We start from the raw sequence: 23,560 nt of genomic DNA on the forward strand, positions 1-23,560 counted from the left end.
AATATTTCATGATTTATCAGTCGTGAAAAAAATAGCGGTTTCATTAACAAAAATTATGAGGCTGGAGAGAAACAAAATACTGTGGAGTCTCTCAAGTGCAAAACAACTTGGAAATAAAAATGGAATGAGAGTTGGAAATTTCTGTGGGATGACATTCGTGATTTAGTAATGATTAGGGCGAAGAAAATAAAATGGATTGCGTGAGTTTTGTGATTTAGTGGGTTGAGAAATTGATGGTATCATTAATGAAAATTATTGCTTGATAGTAAAAAAATGTCTTCAAATATGTTTTTTATTTTTTTCGGGCTGACTAATCGTATGAAGATGAAATGGATTGCATCAGATATTTCAGGATTAACTTATTCTGGAACATTGAAGACTTTATTAAGAAGAATTATTATCTTGCGGTCAGAAAAAAGCATTCAGAGTGAAGAGAATCTGACAAATTAATGTAGATATTTCAAAATTTACAGAATTTCAGGTGTTCCGTCCATAAAACCTTTATATTTCAATAACGGCAAAAATTCTTTGTTAGAAGTTTTTCTTTGCAATATACTATTATCGCCATGTACATACAATATTTTATATCATTGGGCCCGAAAATCGCGGAGCGTGCGTAAAATTTCCGAAAATGAAAAATATAGTTCGACATATGCGCGACTGGGATTTTTCAGCTCGTGTAATTGGCAGCCCGCGGCTTCGCCTCGGGCCTCCAACTTCACATTCGTAAAAAACCCGTTGCGCTTGTATCGAAATATACTATTTTCAATTTCTTATTAGTGTATATCTTTAGATTTTTACAGGTGCTGTTTCTTGCCATTTTCACTTCCCGTAGCATTTTTATTACCAATGCTCGTCCTCGTTCCTCTTTCCGAGTCTCAACCATCGTTTTTTCCGAGGTGTTCCTTCATGGTCACCACTCCACTTAGTGATCATAAACTCAGCGCTGCTTAGTCTGCCCACCAACACACTACGCTAACCCCTCGGGACATTCCTTTGCAACGAGTTGTGTTGATATATGCGTCTAGATGCGGATGGTTCAGTCATGATCGAGAGGGTCGGAAAGGACTGCACTGAGGATCTTACCAAATTTTCGTGTGTAATACCACAAGAGCTTCAAAATTATCAGGTATTTACCGATAGTTTCTTTGCGAACAAACGAAGGAGCTGAGTTTTTCAAGCTAAAACATCACGAGTGATTTTTCCTGAAAAACTTAACGAATTCGTTTATATGTAGGACACCATGAGGAAAATACCTGATTCATGTTAAAGCTCAAGTGGCATTCAGAAGAGAATTTCAAACACTTTTTTGCACTCGTTACGAAATATACTATTTTGACACTACTGCTATGTTCACCTCGTTCGTTTACTCGTAAACAAAAAGACACTTTTCGGCACGATGTGAGCGTAGCAGCAATGTCAAAAAAGAAATTTCACAACGCAAAAATTCGTGTAAAATAATTCAAATTTTAAAGTTTGTCCCACGTAGCCCTCCATTACTATATGTTCACATAGTAATTATTTGATTTTATATTCTCCCCGTGTCTCCTGAAACCAACAATCTGTATGGCACATTCAAAGCTTCACCAAAAAAATCCTCACCCCACCATAAAACCCCATCCAGTTTTCCCATCAAATAAATAAACAATAAAAAGGAAGTCTTCAGAATGAGCCTGGGCCATGCAATAAATAAGGATCCTCAACGATTTAACAGAGTGCAACCGCGGGTTTCTTTAGAGGTCTGTTAAAACCCATGTTTTAGAACGGTGTAAACTCAAAACCTCCCATGGCCCAATACACATGCTTTCTGGTGACTACGTGGGTGAACGCGCGGAGATATAATAACATGTAAAATGCCGAGGATTTTTGTTTGAAATTTCTCTTCCCCCGATTTTTTTATCTCTAAAATTCTTTTTATTTTTTTCATTTTCCAGACTGAAGAATCCTGAGAATAGTGAGGAAGATGAGAGGGAAAATGAAGGGTGGGTGAGAAAGAAACGTTTGAAAAGAGGTACGAGATGGTGGAGAGCAAGGTTGTAGGTGCTTATTAAGGTCCCGCATGGGAAGATTAACGAGCAGTAATGACCGTAGCACCTACGTTCGAGCCATTCTCGATGAGGACTCGACTTTTTCCCTTTTCTCTCAGCTTCTCCTCGACTTACTAGGGGTTAGGTGCTGTATTGCCATCCACTGGTGTGTATTACCCGCTTCACTAGATAAGTTCAACTATCGACGGTGCATGCAGATGATTATTAATGAAGAGAAATTAAGATACCGTGTGATAAAGATAATTGCTTCTCTGTTGTAATGCCGTGGCAATAAAAAGACGGCTTTCTGATTAAATTAATGGGGAGGGGAGAGTTTTGAAAAGTTTATCTGTTGATTTTAGTTTATATGAGGGATGAAATTGTATTATTATCTCTATCCTATCTATAAAAGATGTAAGCTTCGTGAAGTGGTTTTATATCAACATTTGTTTTTATTCTGTCAAAAATGCATTATCAAATGCTCATAACTTCTATGCCACCTGAGGCCTCAAAGTTTACATAACATATAATAATAATAATATCATAATATACGGAAACTCCTGGACCGTTCATCCCCAATTCGGATTGATCAATGAGTCATGGGAAGTTAGTCGCTGAAGAAAATTCTTCAAACTCACAAATTATTAGTATTATTATTAGTATAGGGAACCCAAATTTCCTCAGGAATCGAATGGAATAGGTTTTAAGGCTCTATCTCTCATAGTTTCCGAGATAATCGCGAAAAACGAAAATGCCAAAAAAAATTAATTTAATTCATCTTGTATAGGGTGTAGGAAGTGGAAAAACGCAATTCTGAGCCGTCCATCTGCCTATACGGAACCCAAATTTCCTCAGGAATCGAATGGAATAGGTTTTAAGGCTCTATCTCTCATAGTTTCCGAGATAATCGCGAAAAACGAAAATGCCAAAAAAAATTAATTTAATTCATCTTGTATAGGGTGTAGGAAGTGGAAAAACGCAATTCTGAGCCGTCCATCTGCCTATACGGAACCCAAATTTCCTCAGGAATCGAATGGAATAGGTTTTAAGGCTCTATCTCTCATAGTTTCCGAGATAATCGCGAAAAACGAAAATGCCAAAAAAAATTAATTTAATTCATCTTGTATAGGGTGTAGGAAGTGGAAAAACGCAATTCTGAGCCGTCCATCTGCCTATACGGAACCCAAATTTCCTCAGGAATCGAATGGAATAGGTTTTAAGGCTCTATCTCTCATAGTTTCCGAGATAATCGCGAAAAACGAAAATGCCAAAAAAAATTAATTTAATTCATCTTGTATAGGGTGTAGGAAGTGGAAAAACGCAATTCTGAGCCGTCCATCTGCCTATACGGAACCCAAATTTCCTCAGGAATCGAATGGAATAGGTTTTAAGGCTCTATCTCTCATAGTTTCCGAGATAATCGCGAAAAACGAAAATGCCAAAAAAAATTAATTTAATTCATCTTGTATAGGGTGTAGGAAGTGGAAAAACGCAATTCTGAGCCGTCCATCTGCCTATACGGAACCCAAATTTCCTCAGGAATCGAATGGAATAGGTTTTAAGGCTCTATCTCTCATAGTTTCCGAGATAATCGCGAAAAACGAAAATGCCAAAAAAAATTAATTTAATTCATCTTGTATAGGGTGTAGGAAGTGGAAAAACGCAATTCTGAGCCGTCCATCTGCCTATACGGAACCCAAATTTCCTCAGGAATCGAATGGAATAGGTTTTAAGGCTCTATCTCTCATAGTTTCCGAGATAATCGCGAAAAACGAAAATGCCAAAAAAAATTAATTTAATTCATCTTGTATAGGGTGTAGGAAGTGGAAAAACGCAATTCTGAGCCGTCCATCTGCCTATACGGAACCCAAATTTCCTCAGGAATCGAATGGAATAGGTTTTAAGGCTCTATCTCTCATAGTTTCCGAGATAATCGCGAAAAACGAAAATGCCAAAAAAAATTAATTTAATTCATCTTGTATAGGGTGTAGGAAGTGGAAAAACGCAATTCTGAGCCGTCCATCTGCCTATACGGAACCCAAATTTCCTCAGGAATCGAATGGAATAGGTTTTAAGGCTCTATCTCTCATAGTTTCCGAGATAATCGCGAAAAACGAAAATGCCAAAAAAAATTAATTTAATTCATCTTGTATAGGGTGTAGGAAGTGGAAAAACGCAATTCTGAGCCGTCCATCTGCCTATACGGAACCCAAATTTCCTCAGGAATCGAATGGAATAGGTTTTAAGGCTCTATCTCTCATAGTTTCCGAGATAATCGCGAAAAACGAAAATGCCAAAAAAAATTAATTTAATTCATCTTGTATAGGGTGTAGGAAGTGGAAAAACGCAATTCTGAGCCGTCCATCTGCCTATACGGAACCCAAATTTCCTCAGGAATCGAATGGAATAGGTTTTAAGGCTCTATCTCTCATAGTTTCCGAGATAATCGCGAAAAACGAAAATGCCAAAAAAAATTAATTTAATTCATCTTGTATAGGGTGTAGGAAGTGGAAAAACGCAATTCTGAGCCGTCCATCTGCCTATACGGAACCCAAATTTCCTCAGGAATCGAATGGAATAGGTTTTAAGGCTCTATCTCTCATAGTTTCCGAGATAATCGCGAAAAACGAAAATGCCAAAAAAAATTAATTTAATTCATCTTGTATAGGGTGTAGGAAGTGGAAAAACGCAATTCTGAGCCGTCCATCTGCCTATACGGAACCCAAATTTCCTCAGGAATCGAATGGAATAGGTTTTAAGGCTCTATCTCTCATAGTTTCCGAGATAATCGCGAAAAACGAAAATGCCAAAAAAAATTAATTTAATTCATCTTGTATAGGGTGTAGGAAGTGGAAAAACGCAATTCTGAGCCGTCCATCTGCCTATACGGAACCCAAATTTCCTCAGGAATCGAATGGAATAGGTTTTAAGGCTCTATCTCTCATAGTTTCCGAGATAATCGCGAAAAACGAAAATGCCAAAAAAAATTAATTTAATTCATCTTGTATAGGGTGTAGGAAGTGGAAAAACGCAATTCTGAGCCGTCCATCTGCCTATACGGAACCCAAATTTCCTCAGGAATCGAATGGAATAGGTTTTAAGGCTCTATCTCTCATAGTTTCCGAGATAATCGCGAAAAACGAAAATGCCAAAAAAAATTAATTTAATTCATCTTGTATAGGGTGTAGGAAGTGGAAAAACGCAATTCTGAGCCGTCCATCTGCCTATACGGAACCCAAATTTCCTCAGGAATCGAATGGAATAGGTTTTAAGGCTCTATCTCTCATAGTTTCCGAGATAATCGCGAAAAACGAAAATGCCAAAAAAAATTAATTTAATTCATCTTGTATAGGGTGTAGGAAGTGGAAAAACGCAATTCTGAGCCGTCCATCTGCCTATACGGAACCCAAATTTCCTCAGGAATCGAATGGAATAGGTTTTAAGGCTCTATCTCTCATAGTTTCCGAGATAATCGCGAAAAACGAAAATGCCAAAAAAAATTAATTTAATTCATCTTGTATAGGGTGTAGGAAGTGGAAAAACGCAATTCTGAGCCGTCCATCTGCCTATACGGAACCCAAATTTCCTCAGGAATCGAATGGAATAGGTTTTAAGGCTCTATCTCTCATAGTTTCCGAGATAATCGCGAAAAACGAAAATGCCAAAAAAAATTAATTTAATTCATCTTGTATAGGGTGTAGGAAGTGGAAAAACGCAATTCTGAGCCGTCCATCTGCCTATAGGGAACCCAAATTTCCTCAGGAATCGAATGGAATAGGTTTTAAGGCTCTATCTCTCATAGTTTCCGAGACAATCGCGAAAAACGAAATCGCCAAAAAAAATTAATTTAGTTTATCTGGTATAGGGTGTAGGACGAATATTCATTTAGTCATATTCAACTCTACCATTCGTTAATAGTTAACGAATCTCGTTTGGAATAAATGAATGATTCTATCAGTGCGGTGAGCGAATTGTGAGTTCCGTAATTTGTGCTGAACATTTCTCTCCGTGTATTTAAACATCTTCATACTAAAAACTTCGCAATGTATATGAACAAAACTTCTATAAAAAGTCATATGTATTCATATGTCTACGTTTGTAGCTGTACAAGCTCTTAGGGTTTGGTAATCTTAAATTTAAAAAACACAAGGCTTCCATTCGGAAGCAAAAAACCGTAAGATATTTTTTGCAACTATCGTCCAATTCTTCGACCCTAACGATAGAAAATCATCAATAAAGCATGAAGAATAAAAAATAAAGGACGAAACAAAAAATATATATATCAGAGATGAATGAACACTCTTCGCCAATTAAAAATGCCCTCGGGCATGAACATATCTGTCATGTCACAATTTAATAATAACCCACGCAGAAATTATCGGAAGGCATTGCGTGCAGAGTATCATCTCTTTAGCTGAAATCCAGCATTAAATGCAAAGAGCCCCCTCACGCGGTACGTTTCAAACTCGTACAAGACTTATATATTCCAAGTGGACACACGAAGAAAGTAAAACGCGTGCGTGCTCGTGTAATTAGTGGACTTTTTGCCGGTTCATTAGTTCTTGGAGTTAGAAGATAGTGTATATACTCCTCGGCTACCCTTGGCAATGTTAATGGTCTTCGCGATATGAAGATCCCCTTCTCTTTCATTTTTTCCTCGCCATCCCCGTTTTTTCCCCTTATTTTTTGCTTATATCTTCTCTCCTGTTGTGTCGTTTGTCTGTCCTCAAATGTGAAACGAGAGATTTACTCTCTCTTCCTCTGTGTTGGTAATTCGAGAAACAACCAATTAAGATTCTCAGAAAGGTATAAGCTTCTTGTGGAGGAGGAGATGAAGGGCTTCTTCCTATGTGCGGTCTTCTTCTCGTGATTTTAGGGGTAAAGAAGCGGGGAGTTGTCTCACGGAAATTTTATTATAATAATAGTCTTTGTTCCACAATTTCCATTTCTGAAATTTTCATATTTACATTGCAATTTTAGTGTTGAGCTAGGGACTGAAAAATAATCTCAGCTTACGGAGAGAATATAAAATTAAACCTTCAACAATAAATCGTGAAATTCTGTAACTCCTCAGTCTTCGTATCATCGCTTCATACTGTACCATCTCGCCATGCACTCAATCTTGTAAAAATTATCTTTAATTTCTCGATCCTCACCCACCAAAATGAACACACAAACAGACTTTTTCTTTTTTGTTAGTACCAACTATTAGGTTCATAAAATGTAAATACTTGGCTGAAGGCCCCCGGGCGATAGTTGCAAGTTCCTTGAAATTTGCAACAAATTTTGTTCATAATAAATAAAATAATATAAAATTCAAAATTAACGAACTATTTTCTGTATCTTCAACTATTCTCTGTATCTTCATCCATTCACTCGAACCACACGGAGAGAAATGTTCAGTAAACATTACGGAACTCACAATTCGCTCACCAATTACGGAATCGACTCAGAAAATTTAAGTGACCGTATCGTAATTTTTCACAGGAGATTCAGATAAAAATTATGGAACGCTCTGGAAAAATTCCGTGATAGTTCCGTAAAATTTCCTACAACCACATTTCGCTCTTGCAATTAATGTATCATCTTCACCTCCTTGGACTCCAACTACACCATCAAAAACAGAACGAAAAATTTATGTCCATATGTAAATACTTGGCTGAAGGCCCTCGGGCGATGGCGTATTGTAAAAAAATTATTTTCGTTGTATATTTTTCTTACAATAAATTTCGTTAAAAATTGAAAAAAAAATTAAAAATTACAGTATAAACATAGAAATCGAGGACCACCTCGAAACAACTTAAAAATTTGATTTATCCTAATCAGAGAAGAATTTTTACTCATGTCAAATTAACCCCTCACGGACGGGGCCCTTTTATTTCCAGGCGTGGGGTACGCTCGATACAACTAGAATTTGATGAGTTATAATCAATGGAAAATTATACAACTCATATTCAATTGAAGCTACAGTATTCTTTTGTAATGTCATTTGTCTAGTTGAGTTCCGCTCTATAATTTTGGAAATAATCCTATGACGTCACAAAGATATGGAATGCTATATAAATTCCCTCCTTCAATGTAAAAAATGTTAAATTTTATTTTTATTCTATTACTTTCCACTATACCGACTCGCAATTTTTACCATATTCAACACTTGGTTAATTACGAGACAAAATTAATCACCTTTTCCATAATGCAATTCTAGACTTTTTATTTCTTCAATTTGGTCATTACTCCCACTGATCTTATACTCATTACTGATCTTATAAAATTTGTTTCTCCGCTCTCGACCTCAATTATCAACCGAAATATTCGTCTTTAAATGACAAAAATCCTCTTTAACTTTTTTCCCCTTGATTACAGTAATTTTTTTCGCTAATTGCACGTCACGACAACCCCAAATACAAAAAACCCCATTTAAACTGCAATTATTCACCCGTCCACTTTCAAAATATTCGAAAATCCTTAAATATATGTGTGCACGTCTCAATTATTTACCATGACATTACCAATTTCATTGAAATGTAAAGTCGTTGGAAAAAATGAATGAGTGCAAAACCAAACCTGGCTCTAAAAAAATGATATCAACATGAACATCTTCACCATTAAATAAATTGTGACTTAATGGAGCCAAAAAAATGAACAAAATCAAGATTAAAATCCCTAATTACTGAACCTGACCTCCACCAATAAAATCCTCATCCCCCCACCTCCTCCTCCTCCCTCTGTACTTGTCAACGATATGATAATTACGATAACTCGAATCACGCTAATCTTAACGCACGAGAGCGGCGTCATCTTACTCCAGACCAAATAAAAACCCTTTAAAAAAACTACAAATTCCGGTTATTCCGCCAAAGGTAGCCGCCACCTCCTTCCACCCCACCATCTTGTAGTTTGATATTGCGCAGCGTCATGGGCTGCTAAAACTCGCAACAATGTCACTGAATGACTCTCATTACAATCGAATAGGAGCCCAACTGATTTAAAACGATGAAACATCACCAAATGGTTTTTTAAAAAAATACCTAAAGGAGCATGAAAAAATGATGCCTTACCTGCCTTTGTCCAACTTTCACCGGTGTCCTGGACTCGTCCAGCCTCTGAGTAATCTGGAAATGATCGAAGTAATCCAATGAAAATGCACTGAACTCACTGAACACGAGAATATCACTTAAACTTCACTTTTAGCTGAACTTAGGAATCACAAATGGAATCACTGGGGTATTTCACTTTGAATTTGAAGCGATTGTTGTTGAAATATTTTGTTGGAATCACTTTGGAGAAAAATAGAGGAGATTCTTGGGACCGCAAAAACTGAAATGAAAAAAATATGGATTGTTAATGAACTTCAGGGTTTTTATTCAAATTCTTATGAAGAATGGGTAGAAAGTGTGAAAAATCTATCTTCTTCTGCTGATGAATCTTGCTCATACTTTGATATTATTAAGGGGAATAATGCATTTGATGGGTGATTTTCATTATTCAAAATTCGGCAGTAATGTGTACACGTATTCAATAGAAATTCAATTCAAAATTCAATAGAAAGCCTACGATATTCGCTATAAAATTCTGAAGATTTTCTTCGCAGTTGTATTCACAATCTGTTAAAACTCCATTAATTTTCTATTGGAACTCGGTTGAAATTCTATTGGAATTCCATAAGAAACCCTTTTTGTTTCTTTAAGCCGTTTACGGATTTCCAAAAAATATGTAATAGAAAAAAGCTAATAGATTTCTTTTTTTTTTCATATACCCTTTTGGGTTTTTGCGAGTCTCTTCCCTTGTCTCTGTAGTATTTCTTGGGCATGAATTCGTTGAGTGCTTTTCTTAAATTCTGCCATAAAAAGCAAAGTTTACTATTAAAACATACACTATTGAAAATTCATGTATCGCTTTCCTGTTATTATTCTCATCTTATGTATTCTTTTTACAATGCACATGTACAGTTATCATGAACATTCTGCTGAGGAAAGACGAATAGGAAAATTATTCAGAAACGTAAAGCTCTCGTTTGCTTAGCTTTCTTGTTGTCTTCGTGTATTTTTGGAATGCAAGTATTGCGAACTAACAGGCAGTCGATATTTCCTCATTGAATTTTGTTTGCGTACTTCTTTAGAATTTTTGCTAAACTTCAATCTCGTTCCTAGCTTCAAATCTCGGAAATAGGTCAATTGCTATTTTGCGTTTTGGTATTACTAATTATGCAAAACTGTCATTTGAATATAAATCGCACGAGAGTGTTCCTATTAACACGAAAATTGCTTCAATTCTTGAAACAGATTTGTGACTTTAGTACCTTAATTTCAAAATGGCTCTTTATCTTGTTACGCTGTTAAAGTAAATGCTTGCGAAATAGTTTCAATACTTTGATATCATTAAAGGAAAATTTCAGTCTCCATTTGCTGCCTTACAATGGTTTTTGCATCGCGAGTTCTTGAGATGATTAAGAAAAACGTTTTCCATTGAAACGTTTTTCTCTCGTATCTTGGAAACTATCAGAGTGAAATGAGCTTCTCTGTAGTATTTTAAATCGGGAATTTTCTCCGCTATGCAGTGAGCCTATTCTGACATGGAGATTTGTAAATTGAAATGTTTATGGAAGTGGGAGGGTCCTGGCAATTACATAATTTTCAGGAAAGAGTACATTTTGAGATCTTTATAGTGCAGAAACCGGCTGAAAACGACTTGCGTGAGGTCTAATGGTCTCACTTGGAACGATTATGCTGAGGATATATCAACTGATAGATCTCCATCATAATTTTTTGGAATTACAAATTGCTAGTCATATTTTAGCGTCCCGAGTTTTTTTATTGCAGTTGCAATTTTCATCCGATATTCAGGTTCTTAGGCTCAACTTTTTAATAATCAATTTTTTTGAAAAATCAGTAAATTGAACACCGCGATGATTTATTTAAAAACGAATGCATTTAAAAAATGGTAAAGCATTACAAGCTGAGTGCTCGAATTTTCTTGGATAGGGAATTCTTCCGATATTATTAATATCCGAATTATTTCAGGCGAAAATATTAGAAGACATTTTTGTTTGATATTTCATTACATACAGCATAGAAAATTTTGTGCAGAAATTTCCGATACTTTTCTTGGACATTTTTACCAGATGACAGTTCCTCTGTAATCTTGAGGATTCAGATTTCAAGGATTTAGTCATTGAAAATTTGCAATTTTAGTCGAACTATCTCTTAAAAATTAATCCTAGTCTGGTCATCCTATGCGACCCTGTGACTTGGTCACATCGGCGGGGATTCCCCGTGTTATTTAGACATAGGCTAGGTAGATGCATGGGGGCAACATTGCCGAGTTCACTCGAGACTGCCCGGGCGCGTTTAGTGAGTTTCTGGCAACGTCGCGTAACAGGCAATTCCATTTAAGGATATCCAAGTTTTTTTACAATTTGGTACAGACCACATTACAGATACAACCATTTTCAATCATCAAATTTATCAATTAAATTGCATGAGAAAAATTTCAAAAAATGAATATTCAAATTACACGTCATTCAAATTACATTTTACGCAGCACTAATTTTCTGTTAAACGTTCGTTGTTGTTCATAACAAAAAATGAAATTGTTTAATTTTTCAGAAACCTTGCTTTTTTAGGCATCAAATCCATTTCTGGTAAAGTTCTGAATGAGAATAAATTAATGAATTGTAATGCTACGATTCGAAATAGATAATTTTTATGATGGAAATTTTTTTATTTATAAATTATTTATAAACAATCACTAGTAAACATCAGTTTTTTTAGATTTTTAAAATGTTTTCTAACGGTTCAACATCGAGATTCAAATTCAGACCCGCAAAATTCAAATAATAAAATTATTATACAATGTCCGGAAACTCAAATGAACCTCAAACGAAAGCTCTGATGTTCGACTACAAAAGTAGAAAAGTATTTCAGTGGAGAAAAAATAGTCAAAGTAGTTGGATATCCTTAACATGGAAAAAAATAATTCATTTGCTGGAAATAATTTGTTTTCTTAATGAATGTCGGGAATTATGTCGTTCTAAAACTACTATAATTTTTCAGACAATTTAATTGAAAAAGTTTTTTTTTCTGGTTATTTTTCTGGGTAATCGGTCAATGGCAATTTAAGGAAAACGTCGATTTTTTTTCCAATTTAATGCAAATTAGGAAAATTTAGGTAAAAATATTTTTGAATTCTCAGTTGAGAATCACATTGATGTTTCAGTAAAATTTGAAACGTCATAAACCTCACTATATCAAATTCAATGTCGTTCTGCCAAAAATTATCACCAAATTAACCACAAAATTTCAATTTTTTTCTAAGTGTAAAGAATATCACCAAAAATTTCTCCTTTCTGTGATAAATGCGAAATTAGCAAGATTTTAAACTATGGCACTTCACTGTAACAATAGCCCTACAAACCCAAAAACATTCAATGAACACACCATTGTACAGAATATTTAAAAAACTTCTAGGAAACTTATTGAGTACATCTTGATGAACAAATTCAATCCAACAACATGAATATGCGATGCACATCATAAGTCATAGTAATGTTTAAAGAAAAACCTACTCCACAATTTTTTAATTGAAAAACTAGTAATGAAGGAGAAACAGATCTCTTGTGTCTGTGTGAAATTTTGAAATATATTTTCTCCTATGATCCAATATCTACAATAAACACAATGCATCATGGAGGTAATCAAACTTCTCCAATTTTGAAAAGTCAATGACTATAAACTGCAGGCCAATTGAAAAATCCAGTGCATTCAAGAAACTTCGTTGTGTCTCAACACATTTCACAATTTTGAAATTCAAAAAATACTAACGAATACCCATGAATCATTAAATTCTCCCTACGATCTCATCCAAATTGAAATTTCGAAGTATATTTTCTCCCATAATCCAATATCTACAATATATACAATACATCATTGAAGTAATCAAAGTCCCTCAATTTCGAAAAGTCAATGACTAAAAACTACAGGCCAATTCAAAAATCCAATGCATTCAAGAGAGTTCGTTACGTTTCAATGCGTCTGCGTGAAATTTTGAATTAGAGGAGGTTAAGGTAAAATGGACACTTTTGACTTTTTTTTAAACGTTAATGGCGGGTTGAAATGATGATAAAATTTAATAATTTTCATTCCAAAGAACAGTTCTTTCCCTTTGTGATGAGCCTAACCTGAGCTCAATTGATGAATTTGTTTCTGAATTATGAGTAATTAAAATAAAAGTCTAAAGTGTCCATTTTACCCCACTCTCCCCTATATTTTCTCCTCTAATCCAACATCTGCATCCAGCATCTAATAAACACAATGCATCACTGAAGTAATCAAAGTCCCTCCCTTTTAAAAAACCAATGAAAATAAACTGAAGCCCAATTCAAAAATCCAGTGCCTTCAAGAAAGTTCGTTACGTCTCAATGCATTTCACGCCCGCATCAACCCATCACCTCTTGTCTGCGCTCCAACCACCGATCCCTCAAATAAACTCAACAACCCGCACCTCCCATTGCAATTCCCGTCATCCCAAAAAACCTACCTAATCATCAGTGACCTCCCACCGTCAAAATCAGTTGTCACGGAGTTAATCCACCACAGATAATCCACAACATACGATCGAAGCATCTTGTAGATCCCAACACGAACCTTTTCAACGACATTGCTCGCGCCGACTTTTGTCAAACAAACGCGGGGACACTTGTCTCACTCTAGCCATCGTCCACCGCCTGGCATCTCCCGTATATTTTGCACGATAAAAAACCAAAGAAGAAGGCCCTGGGGAAGGGAGATCGAGGGATCGGTGTCACTGAACCGTTGAAAGTAAACCGAACGCACTCGAGTATCACTCACTCGTTTTTTTTCATTATTTTCAACAACTCCTCTTTCTCCTCTTCTTGAAGAACAATCGGGTCTACCACTTGACGAAGAGCCACTCGGTTATTCCGACGCAGTGTATACGACGGGTACCTATAATCCCAGGCACACTGCAACCAGCGGCTACTTTATCGTGACGATCTACCAGGAGCATTAAAACACATCGTGCATTCCACACTGCTGGAGCCTTCTTAGAAACTCACTCTGCACACACGTTTATTTTGTTTATAAATAATTTGGCGGTGGTTTAAACATTTTTTAGATTTGCACACGTGTGGCTGGGAATAGGGGTGGGTAAAGGGTATTTTCCGAGGGGAAGACGGAGAGTCAGGTGGTTGGAAGTGCCGAATAAGGACGCGGGAACGTTCACCGTGGCGTGGAAGAGTCCGACTGAGGCTCGAGATGAGGCCCCCCTGGCGTTTCTCCTTCCACTGGGGCCCGCTATCCACCTCCACCTGCTATAAAGGGACTCGCGAGATTGCGACTCTCTCTCGCGGTGGGCTGCGGGGAGAGACAGGTTACTAGGATTTACTCCTTACTTCGGAAAAGGTTTTTGGGTGCGCTGAGAGAAAAATTGATTTTTTACGACCCCGAGAATTCTTGCCTCGTAAGATCAGAATGGATCCAAGAATGGATAATTTGCAGAAGAACTCATTCGAGGTTGCCACAATAAACGGGCTAGATTGTGAAAATTTATTTAGTTTACAATATTTTGACAATCGTGATCATTGATTGTAACAACACAGCGAAAACGAGTGTCTGAATTTCGTACACGTTTTGGAGACGTTTTTCACTGTTAAGCCTGAATGTTCAAAATTGTATAAAAATACACCTGCGTGAAACACACAGTAGTATAAAAATACAACTGCGTGAAACACACAGTAGTATGAAACTTCAACTGCGTGAAATACACAGCAGTATGAAAATTCGGCTGCGTGAAACACACGAACTTCACGCATGCGTGGAGTGTATGGAGTGTACGGGAGTGATTCACGCAATGGTGCGAATAGTCACGGCCTTTTCAAATTCACGTAAAATAGTTATTTTCATCACAAGGTCCGCAAAGTATTTTTTGACGAATGTGATTATAGGCCTCGCTTTCGGCTCGGCTTACAAAGCCACATTCGTCAGAAAATACTTTTAGACCGTGTGATGAATGCAATTTTTCGTCAGAAGGCCCGTAAACCGCGATCAAACCGAGCGAAGCGAGGTTAGAATCGCGGTTTACCGGGTCTTCTCACGAAAAAAAACTTTATCGCAGCAATGTCAAAACCATACATGTGCATGGTGAGTGACAGTTTTGCACTGTGGAATAGGACTATCGAATGAATATCCTCTCAGTAATTGATATTCGGCCACGCAGAGTTTCGCTGAATGGAATAAATGTTCACGGTCTTTCCATGAAGTTTATTCTAAACAAATGACCTACTTGAGTTAGATGCCTTCAGAAGGAAGAAGGAAGTAGAGAACCAGAGCCTAGAACATTGCAATTCGCTTTGGCTCGTGGGCGAGAACACGCGCCGGATTATGAAAAATAATTCATAGGTAGATACACTGATAGAACGGATTAGTTATTGTTAACGAATGGATTTTGGTTGGAGGCTAGTGTCTATTCGGTCCCACCAAATGTTCATTCGTTAATAGTTAACGAATGTATATTTAAGGAGCCTTGTTTGATTTGACTTTCGCCATTCAAGTGAACCATTCGTTAACTATTAGCGAATATTCATTTGGTCATATTCAACTCTACCATTCGTTAATAGTCAACGATTCTCGTTTGGAATAAATGAATCATTCTATCAGTGTGTGCTCTTGGTAATCACGGTTATCACGTAGGCAATGATAATCAGTGAAATCAGTCCCGTAATCCTGGGTAATCGATTACATTTTGTAATCGCGGTGTCACCCAATTCGCCTGTGAATAGCCCCTCGATCCATTATTAATTATTCATAGTCAATTGGAAAATTTGAATTATCAATTATTTTATAATTTTCAAATTTAACTTAGATCCTTAAGTTATTACTAAAATTAATTATTGATGCTGATCCCTACTTGGTAATCGTTGATTTTGACCATCTTCTAATTTTGACTGGAAATGATGGAGAATGTCTTGAATCGTGAAGATATGACGGTTTTAGTATATGTGTGTATGTATGTCCGGATGCATGTGTCGATTTTTTGGAAATTTGCTATAAATCTTCACAAAAACAACCAGGGATTCGAGCCCATTCGGCAAAAGGTATGTGACTGTTACTTTTTGCCTTATTAGTCTTTTTCTTGTTTTTACTTCTATCAATTCCATTGGTAGCAAGCCTCCGAATGGACCCGTTGCAATTTCCTGTCCCTGTGACAGACATACAGGTTGTCTACGTCAGGTAGATTTTTTAACCTTTTGATGAAATACATTTATACGAAAGGTTAAATATCTCCGAAACCGCCCGGCCGATTGCGTCCATCCAAAATACCAATCTTCAATATTATAAGAGATACAGGGTAAACAGGTCAATTTCTGAACGGGGGTTAGTTTCTGGACGATTTCAACTTGCGGTGAATATTCCATAAATAAAATGAAAATGGTACATGGAGAGAAATATTCAATAAACATTCAGTAGTGAAGTGGTCAAACGGTTTAAGCCGATTTTGACTACTCATGAGTTTTCAATGAATATCTCGCAATCTAAGGCAGATAGAAAAATTTCTGCTATGACCTTTTCGGTAGAGCATCAAAAAATATATGTACGAAAATTTCGCCTTAGATCTCCCTTAGATTTTGAGATATTCTTCGAAAACTCAGCTAAGAGCTACGTCGACTTAAACCGTTTGACCACTTCGCTACTGAATTACGTATCTTTTCCGTAATTCCGTAGCAAAATGTGGTTGCAGGAAATTTTACGGAACTGTCACGGAATTTTTCCAGAGCGTTCTGTAATTTTTATCTGCATCTCCTGTGAAAAATTAAGATTCCGTCACTTAAATTTTCTGAATCGATTCCGTACTCGGTGAGCGAATTGTGAGTTTCGTAATTTTTACTGAACGTTTCTCTCCGTGTACTGATTATTTTACCTTTCAATAATATTACTCGTGTATAATTATGTGATGAATTATTTTTTTATCGATCGGCATTTCATAAATTAAGAACAATATGGCCCAGGCATCCAGAAATTAGGAATTTCAGCTGCATTCAACTATTTCTTAATTTAATCATTCCTGGTTTTGTTATTTTCACTTCAAATAATTTTTTTCCGTTAATTAAAACATTCTGGAAGGTATGGAAGACATCATATCTCCATTTAGGTGATTCTTTTATTTTAGACCCTACCACGAAACTTGAACTTCCCTTAACCGTCCAGCAATTGACCTGTTCGCCCTATATTTTCAATATTTTCCGTTTCTACCTATTTTACATGGATCACAAATTTTTATATTTATTCAAAACGAAATTAGCTATTTTTTATCAAAAATTTTGAAAAAAAACCTGTGTAGCTCAAAAACTAGAGGCCCTGGACAATTTTCAACATTTTAGGCGTCTGCGGGGTAAACGAACAATAAACAATCAATTTTTTGTACTAATTATTTGTTTTTAGACACTGAGAAAAAAAATTATTTCTACCAAATATTCATTTGCTTGAGAGAAGCATTTGTTTTTTCAAAATCGTATTTCTCCAATCGAGTCATTTCCAGCCGAGCCTGATTAGGTTTCAATTATGACAATCATGTTGCTTGGATGAACCCCTCCCATGATTATTCATTTTTTCCTAAATTTCTTATTTTCTAGAGGGAAGAATTTCGGTAAATTTTTTTATATTTATAATTATCGAGGGAGTTCACTCAAGGTCATAACTACCATGATCATCGTCTAGAGCAATACAATTGTCATAATTGAACCCTTATAAGAATTTTCTGGGACTGGAATGACTCGACTGAATAAATACGGTATTGAAAAAATATATACTTCTCTCAAGTAAATGGATATTTGGCAAAAATATATTTTTATCTCAGTGCATATATAATCGATCTTCAATGCATGAGAAATCTCACTCCAATAGCCCACGACTTTTAAAAATCACAGTAGTCTCCCCTTGAAAAAAAAACAATTTTTTGGCGCCAGTAGACTGGTTCGAGATCTCTGCCGTTATTCTCTCAGTGAATGCCCAATTTAATATTCAATATTTCCTTAGAAAATCATTTTATACCATGAGAAGTCCACACTATTTCATTATGCATTGTATCCTATTTTTCTCAAACTTTTTACATACCATGTCTACCCTTTCAGCTTCAGCAATTTTTCTCAGCTTTTTTTTTCTCATTGGAGGAGTGACTTTCATCGGCTTAAGAGTCATATCTGATGGCTTCGAGAGTAATTCGACACCGCGAAAACTGGAATTCGATACTCCCTGTCACGATCAAGTTTCTCGGTACTCGTGAAGGCATCAAATTCATCGAACTAAAATGTTTTTGTATTTTTTTTTCCCGACAAAAATGTTAGTTAATGAAGATTGGAGAGTAAAAACCGAATGTTGCACGTTCCTTTTGTGAATTATCTCCGAGAAAATAATAAGTACATGTGGAGGAATCCGGAAACACCGGGAGTCTTCCCAGAAATTTGTGGGTAGCCGGTGTCGCGGAAGGAATTCCAACGATTTGTACTGTGCCCACCGCGGCCATGTTCACAAGTACTGACTATTCTCAGTCGGTAAGTGTCGAGATTGCAAGAGATTTTCCGATATCAACGATAGAGGGACCAAGAGGGCCACTGAGGAAAGACAAACGTCAGAAAAAAAACCGAAACACTGAAGAAATTTTTAACATTACGTTTATTTCCCTCACTCTCCCAAGATAAAATAATTAGAAAGTTGACAGAGAAAAATTAAAAATTGAAAATTCACTTCTTGAAAGTGAGTTTGTGAATTTAATCGTAAAATCTGCGGATTTTTTCCTCTTCATTGTGAGTGAATCTAAATCAAAACACCGGCTCGACGAGTGGAATCCGAAGGGGGCGATGACAACGTAAACAAAATTGAACAGAATAGAGGTGACTTGGTTGAGTGAAAATGACGAGTGACAATGGAAACTGAAATGATGTGTTCGTTAAAAATGTAGTCCAGTATTTAAACCAATATTATTACAATTTTTTAAGGGTTCTGTTTCACTTTATCTATTATTATTAGACCTGGGGACTTATTATTATTCACTCGAGAAGCTTGTGATTATTTTTAATTGAAAGATTATTGATCAGTGTCGATTGATAAACCATGAATATCATCAAAGCACCAGAATTAAAACGAGGAAGAAAGAAGAAGATCCATCCAGCATTTGATTCCTCAAGGAATGAACGCAAAGTTTCACGGTCGAAACGTGTTGCTGAATGTGACAAAGTGAAGGAGAAAACGTTCGAGGATGCAGAAAATACCTCAAAGAACAACAAAAGGGGGAAAAAGGTAATTAGGATAGCATGAAGAGAAGATTGATGCAGGAGCTGGCATTTAAATTTTGTCATGGCTTCTTTTATTTACGATTTTCTTTGGTCCTCAGGGGAGGAAAGCACTGGCTGATGTGAATCGTTTGTCAATGGCTGGTCCAGTGAAGACGATCGATCGTCCACCCACACCGGTGAGTGAGAAAATGTGGAAATCAATTTTTTTAGATCCACCAATTTGTGAGTGATCCAGAAGAGTACGTAGAAAAGTTCATGGAAAAACCTAGTGCATGCGTTAGAAAATTCTACTGCATTTTTATTGGACTCATGGAAAATCTTGGTTCTTCGCTAATTCGATGATGTTCAATAGAAAATATTTTGTAGGAAAAATCTGTAGCGATGTGGTAAACTAGGAGAAGTGCAAAAATGGAAGTTTTTCAGGAGAGTTAAAAAATTTAACCACGTTTGAGAGAACTTTCGATTCAAGCAATAGAAAATTTTTCATAAAAATTGTACTTATCCTAGGTTACCACTTCACTACAGAAATCATTAGGGGCCGATTGCACCAAGCCCTGTGAGCCAAATAAATTGTCAGAATAAATTTGTCTCGAGTAAATGTATTCCACAGGGGACAATTTTAGGTATTCGTCCGAGTGTCAAAAATTTTCGTATGCAATACCACAAGAGCTTCAAAATTATCAGGTATTTCTCGATAAGTTCGTTTGTGTGCAGGAAACCTTGAGATTACCTGATTAGTTTTGAATCTCGAGTGGGATTCGGAAGAGAATTTTTCCATTCAAAATTCGCCCAAGAGAATTGCACTATTGCACTCACTCGACCAAGAAATCTTTTTTTTTCATACAGATCTCAACATAAAAAATTACCAGTAGAATTATCAGATATTATCAGTTGAATACCATGGAGAATTCGAACATTTCCTATAGATTTCCTATAGGATTTCCTATAGGATTTTCTATAGGATTTCCTAGAGAATTCACTATAGGGTTTTCTGTAGAAAGTAACACACAAAATTGAGACTCAAAACCAATCGGTCACAACGGTCAGGATTAGGGTCATAAATCTGATAGGAAACTCTATAGGGAATCCTATAGAAAATCCTGTGGGAAATCCGATAGGAAATCCTATCAGAAAAATCCTATAGGAAATGTTCGAATTCTCCATAGGATTTCCTATAAGAAATCCTATAGCATTTTTTTATATGTACATGTACGTATGTAACCAAGTTTTTCTTCAATTGTTCGCTAATGAATGGATGAAATTGAATCTTTTTTTTCTCAAATGTAGGTATTATTGAGCCATATCAATTGCCATTAATTCAAATTTAATTTATCGATTTTTTTTATTTTCGAAATTTTTTGAAAATCGGTTGTCCATGATAATTAAAAAAAAATGGTCTGAATTGATTGAATGATGGCTTAAAAAAATTGTTTGGATGTCCCTTTGACCGAGTTTGAAGATGAAGGCGATAGCAACAATCATCATTTTGATTGAGTCGAAAATTTTCAAAAATTTTGTATTTATTGAAAATCATGCTTCAAAATCCCTCCTCAGAACAAGAAAACAAAATAAAACAAGCGCACTCTGTATCTGTTTTGTTGGCTATGAAGCTATTTATTTTGAGAATAAAAAACAGATTTTAAGAGAAAACATTGAAGGACATCATGTCAGCAGTTTCGTCAGCAATGTAAATGATCTCCCTCTCGGAATTTTCTCGTGACACGTCACGTTTCCACCAAGTAACGATAGAAAAAAATTCTTTTTTTTCTTCTATAATTATCTGCTGTTTATCATAAATGGGGGATTAAATGGTTAATTTTACTCCACGTAATTTAAAAAGAATTTAAGGAAAAATTCCGTGACTGGAAGATTTATCAACAAATCAATTGCTTGACAGACAAGATGATAAACAAGATGATAGGGAAAAAATAGAGATCAACATAAAGCCCCGGGGGGGGGGCAAAAATGATTTTTTAACGCTCTAATTCTCACAGATTCATTCTCCGAGTAGGAGTCTCACAAGGGACGACTGCAGCTGATCAAGGTTTTCCCTCAAGTGAGGGTTTTCCTTGATCCTCGGCGAATGCGGTACTGTGGGTTGGGGAGTGGGAAGGGAACAAAGCGTAAAAACCCGAGAGGATACCCGAAAGAACACAAATTTTTCGAAATGGAGGTCGATTCAAATAAAAATATTCTGGTTAAGTTCGTGCTCAATTAGTAGTGGGATTAATATTAATAATTAATAATTTAGAAGTGCCACAATAACATAGAGACTTATGAAAATATAAATTTAGAAAAAATCTTTAAAAAAACAGAAAAAATGAATAAAAATTTACGCCTAATGCGAAAATTATTGTCAGTGTCAAGATTTTGTGATAAATAATTCAGTAGCAAAGTGGTTAAAGGAGATGAGTCAATTTTAACTATTGACCAGTTTTCAATCAATATCAATATAATTCCAATATCTCGGAATCTAAGGAAGATAGCAAAATTTTTGTTATAACCTTTTTTATGGAGCCGATTAAGTGCTACAATAAATGTAATTACAATAATTTCGCTATCTCTCTTAGATTCGGAAAAATTCCTCAAAAACTCAACTGGGAGATAAGTCGACTTATCTCCATTTACCACTTCACTACTGAATTTATGTTTCTGGGTATCCCGAACGTGCAGAATGCCCTAGGCAAATGAGCAACTATTGTTTAAGAAAATAATTGTAAAGAGAAATTGATGGATTAATTTTTTACTCTCGTCAAAGTTGGAATTCACGTAACAAATTGTCAATGATAGATAATTTGTTTTCGGGTATTTTAAATTTATCTTTCCTCGCTCCACTCAACGACTTACGTAGAGTTTGGACATGCTACTTTAATATCTCGACTTTCCAATAATTTCAATGCTAAGAATTTATTTTATTGAATCTGAATGAAAATTCCCTTCAAAATTCTTCTGGATCATTCTTTCGTGAACAGCATCATCCATGAACCATTATAATGTATCCTTCAAAAATTTACTCTTAAAAATGAGCAATCAATTTTCTAAAAATGGCCCAATTGTTTCAGATTAAAGCATCTAGTTTTTACCACACTTCTGAATCAAAACCCACAAAATGCTTGAATCCTTTCGCGAAGTCCAGAAACACCCACTCAGCAGATCCAAAAGCTCCCCCAAACCTGCAAAACACAATATCTCCGATTTTATTCGGTATGCTGACTCAAACAAAGCGATCTCCTGCGAACTCACAATGGGAGACATTGGAAGAAATCGAAATTGCTGGAGACGATTCTGACGATTGCATCGAGATCCTCAGTGAAGAGCGATTCTTGAACATTATAAGTTCCGGTATTTCTCCTGAGATCAACAATAATGGAAGGGAGATGCCAAAGCTGAAGAAACACATCCTAGAGCAAAGGATTGCTCCAGCTCGTCCTCGACAGACTGAAGAACGTAAGAATGATAAACTGAGGATCAGGGAAGTGAAGATCTATCACGAGCAGAACTTCAGTGTTCGAGATTTCTTGGAGAGGAGCAAAAATCCTTATGATTATTTTTTCAACGCCAATCGGATTTGCTCTCCCAATTCCACATTAATTGACTTCCTCACCAACTTTTTTCCCAACATTAGAGCAGACGCAGTTGAAAGAATGTATGCGACTGCTAAATACAATATGAGTTTCGCTGCCTTTGGGTTGAATAGAATGAAGACTTCACATGGATTACCCAGGGATTGTTACGAAGTTGAAGCTGAAAATATCAGTCAACTTCAAGAGATGAAATTTGTCCATAATTTCTGCAAAATGATCAATAAGAATATCGGCAAGTGATTATCTAGGCTTGTTGGACGTGTTGAAATTATTCGGAAAATGGGTGGTTGGAGAGAAAAATAAATAAAGACGGTTTTTGTTGGTAATTTTATCTGCTGCAGAATAGGTTTGTGGACATTTCTGGTCAATAGAGTTCATCTGTGAGATTGGTTTGAGTCAAAATTTTCATTGGACGTTTCGAGGCGTTTTTAAGATTTTATTCGATTTTTTTTTCGGAATTCTCATAGACCTCGTTTTCAAGTAGTTAAGGATCAAAGTCATTTGCTATACATTAATCCTTATGGAGACCTTCCAATTACCGTAAAAGTATTTTGTTGACACTGGCGCTACGTTCTCCTCGTGCCGAAAAGTCCCTTTTCATTTATTCGTAAATGAAAAGTAAACGACTAGTGTCTTACAGAGCT

At 36.1% G+C, this 23,560-nt stretch overlaps 2 protein-coding genes across 2 annotated transcripts in view; one reads left to right on the forward strand and one right to left on the reverse strand.

Annotated features, from left to right (window-relative positions):
- LOC107036536 (protein espinas) overlaps nt 1-18,517 on the reverse strand; it is a 178,357-nt gene extending 159,840 nt beyond the window's left edge. Inside the window, exons 1-2 of the mRNA XM_015254564.1 lie at nt 18,155-18,517; nt 9,086-9,344 (exon numbers count right to left, since the gene is read on the reverse strand). The gene's annotated coding sequence lies outside the window, so the exon portion shown is untranslated. The remainder of the gene's footprint in view (nt 1-9,085; nt 9,345-18,154) is intronic.
- Nucleotides 18,518-18,651: 134 nt separating this feature from the next.
- LOC107036417 lies at nt 18,652-23,247 on the forward strand. Its single transcript, XM_015254364.1, has 3 exons — nt 18,652-19,336; nt 19,431-19,508; nt 22,395-23,247. The coding sequence occupies exons 1-3, from the start codon at nt 19,151-19,153 to the stop codon at nt 23,154-23,156; spliced, it is 1,026 nt and encodes a 341-aa protein (XP_015109850.1). The 5' UTR covers nt 18,652-19,150; the 3' UTR covers nt 23,157-23,247.
- The last annotated feature ends 313 nt before the right edge of the window (nt 23,248-23,560 follow it).

This window comes from Diachasma alloeum, unplaced genomic scaffold (genome assembly GCF_001412515.2).
Source record: "Diachasma alloeum isolate Michigan unplaced genomic scaffold, Dall2.0 Dall_scaffold_00209, whole genome shotgun sequence".
Taxonomy (NCBI): domain Eukaryota; kingdom Metazoa; phylum Arthropoda; class Insecta; order Hymenoptera; family Braconidae; genus Diachasma; species Diachasma alloeum.

Bases quoted from the DNA above. Each gene is read 5' to 3' on its own strand.
- LOC107036417 (XM_015254364.1), top strand. From the start codon at position 19,151: ATGAATATCATCAAAGCACCAGAATTAAAACGAGGAAGAAAGAAGAAG. The intron at 19,337-19,430 runs GTAATTAGGATA...TTTGGTCCTCAG, and splicing joins ACAACAAAAGGGGGAAAAAG to GGGAGGAAAGCACTGGCTGA. The intron at 19,509-22,394 runs GTGAGTGAGAAA...CAATTGTTTCAG, and splicing joins TCGATCGTCCACCCACACCG to ATTAAAGCATCTAGTTTTTA.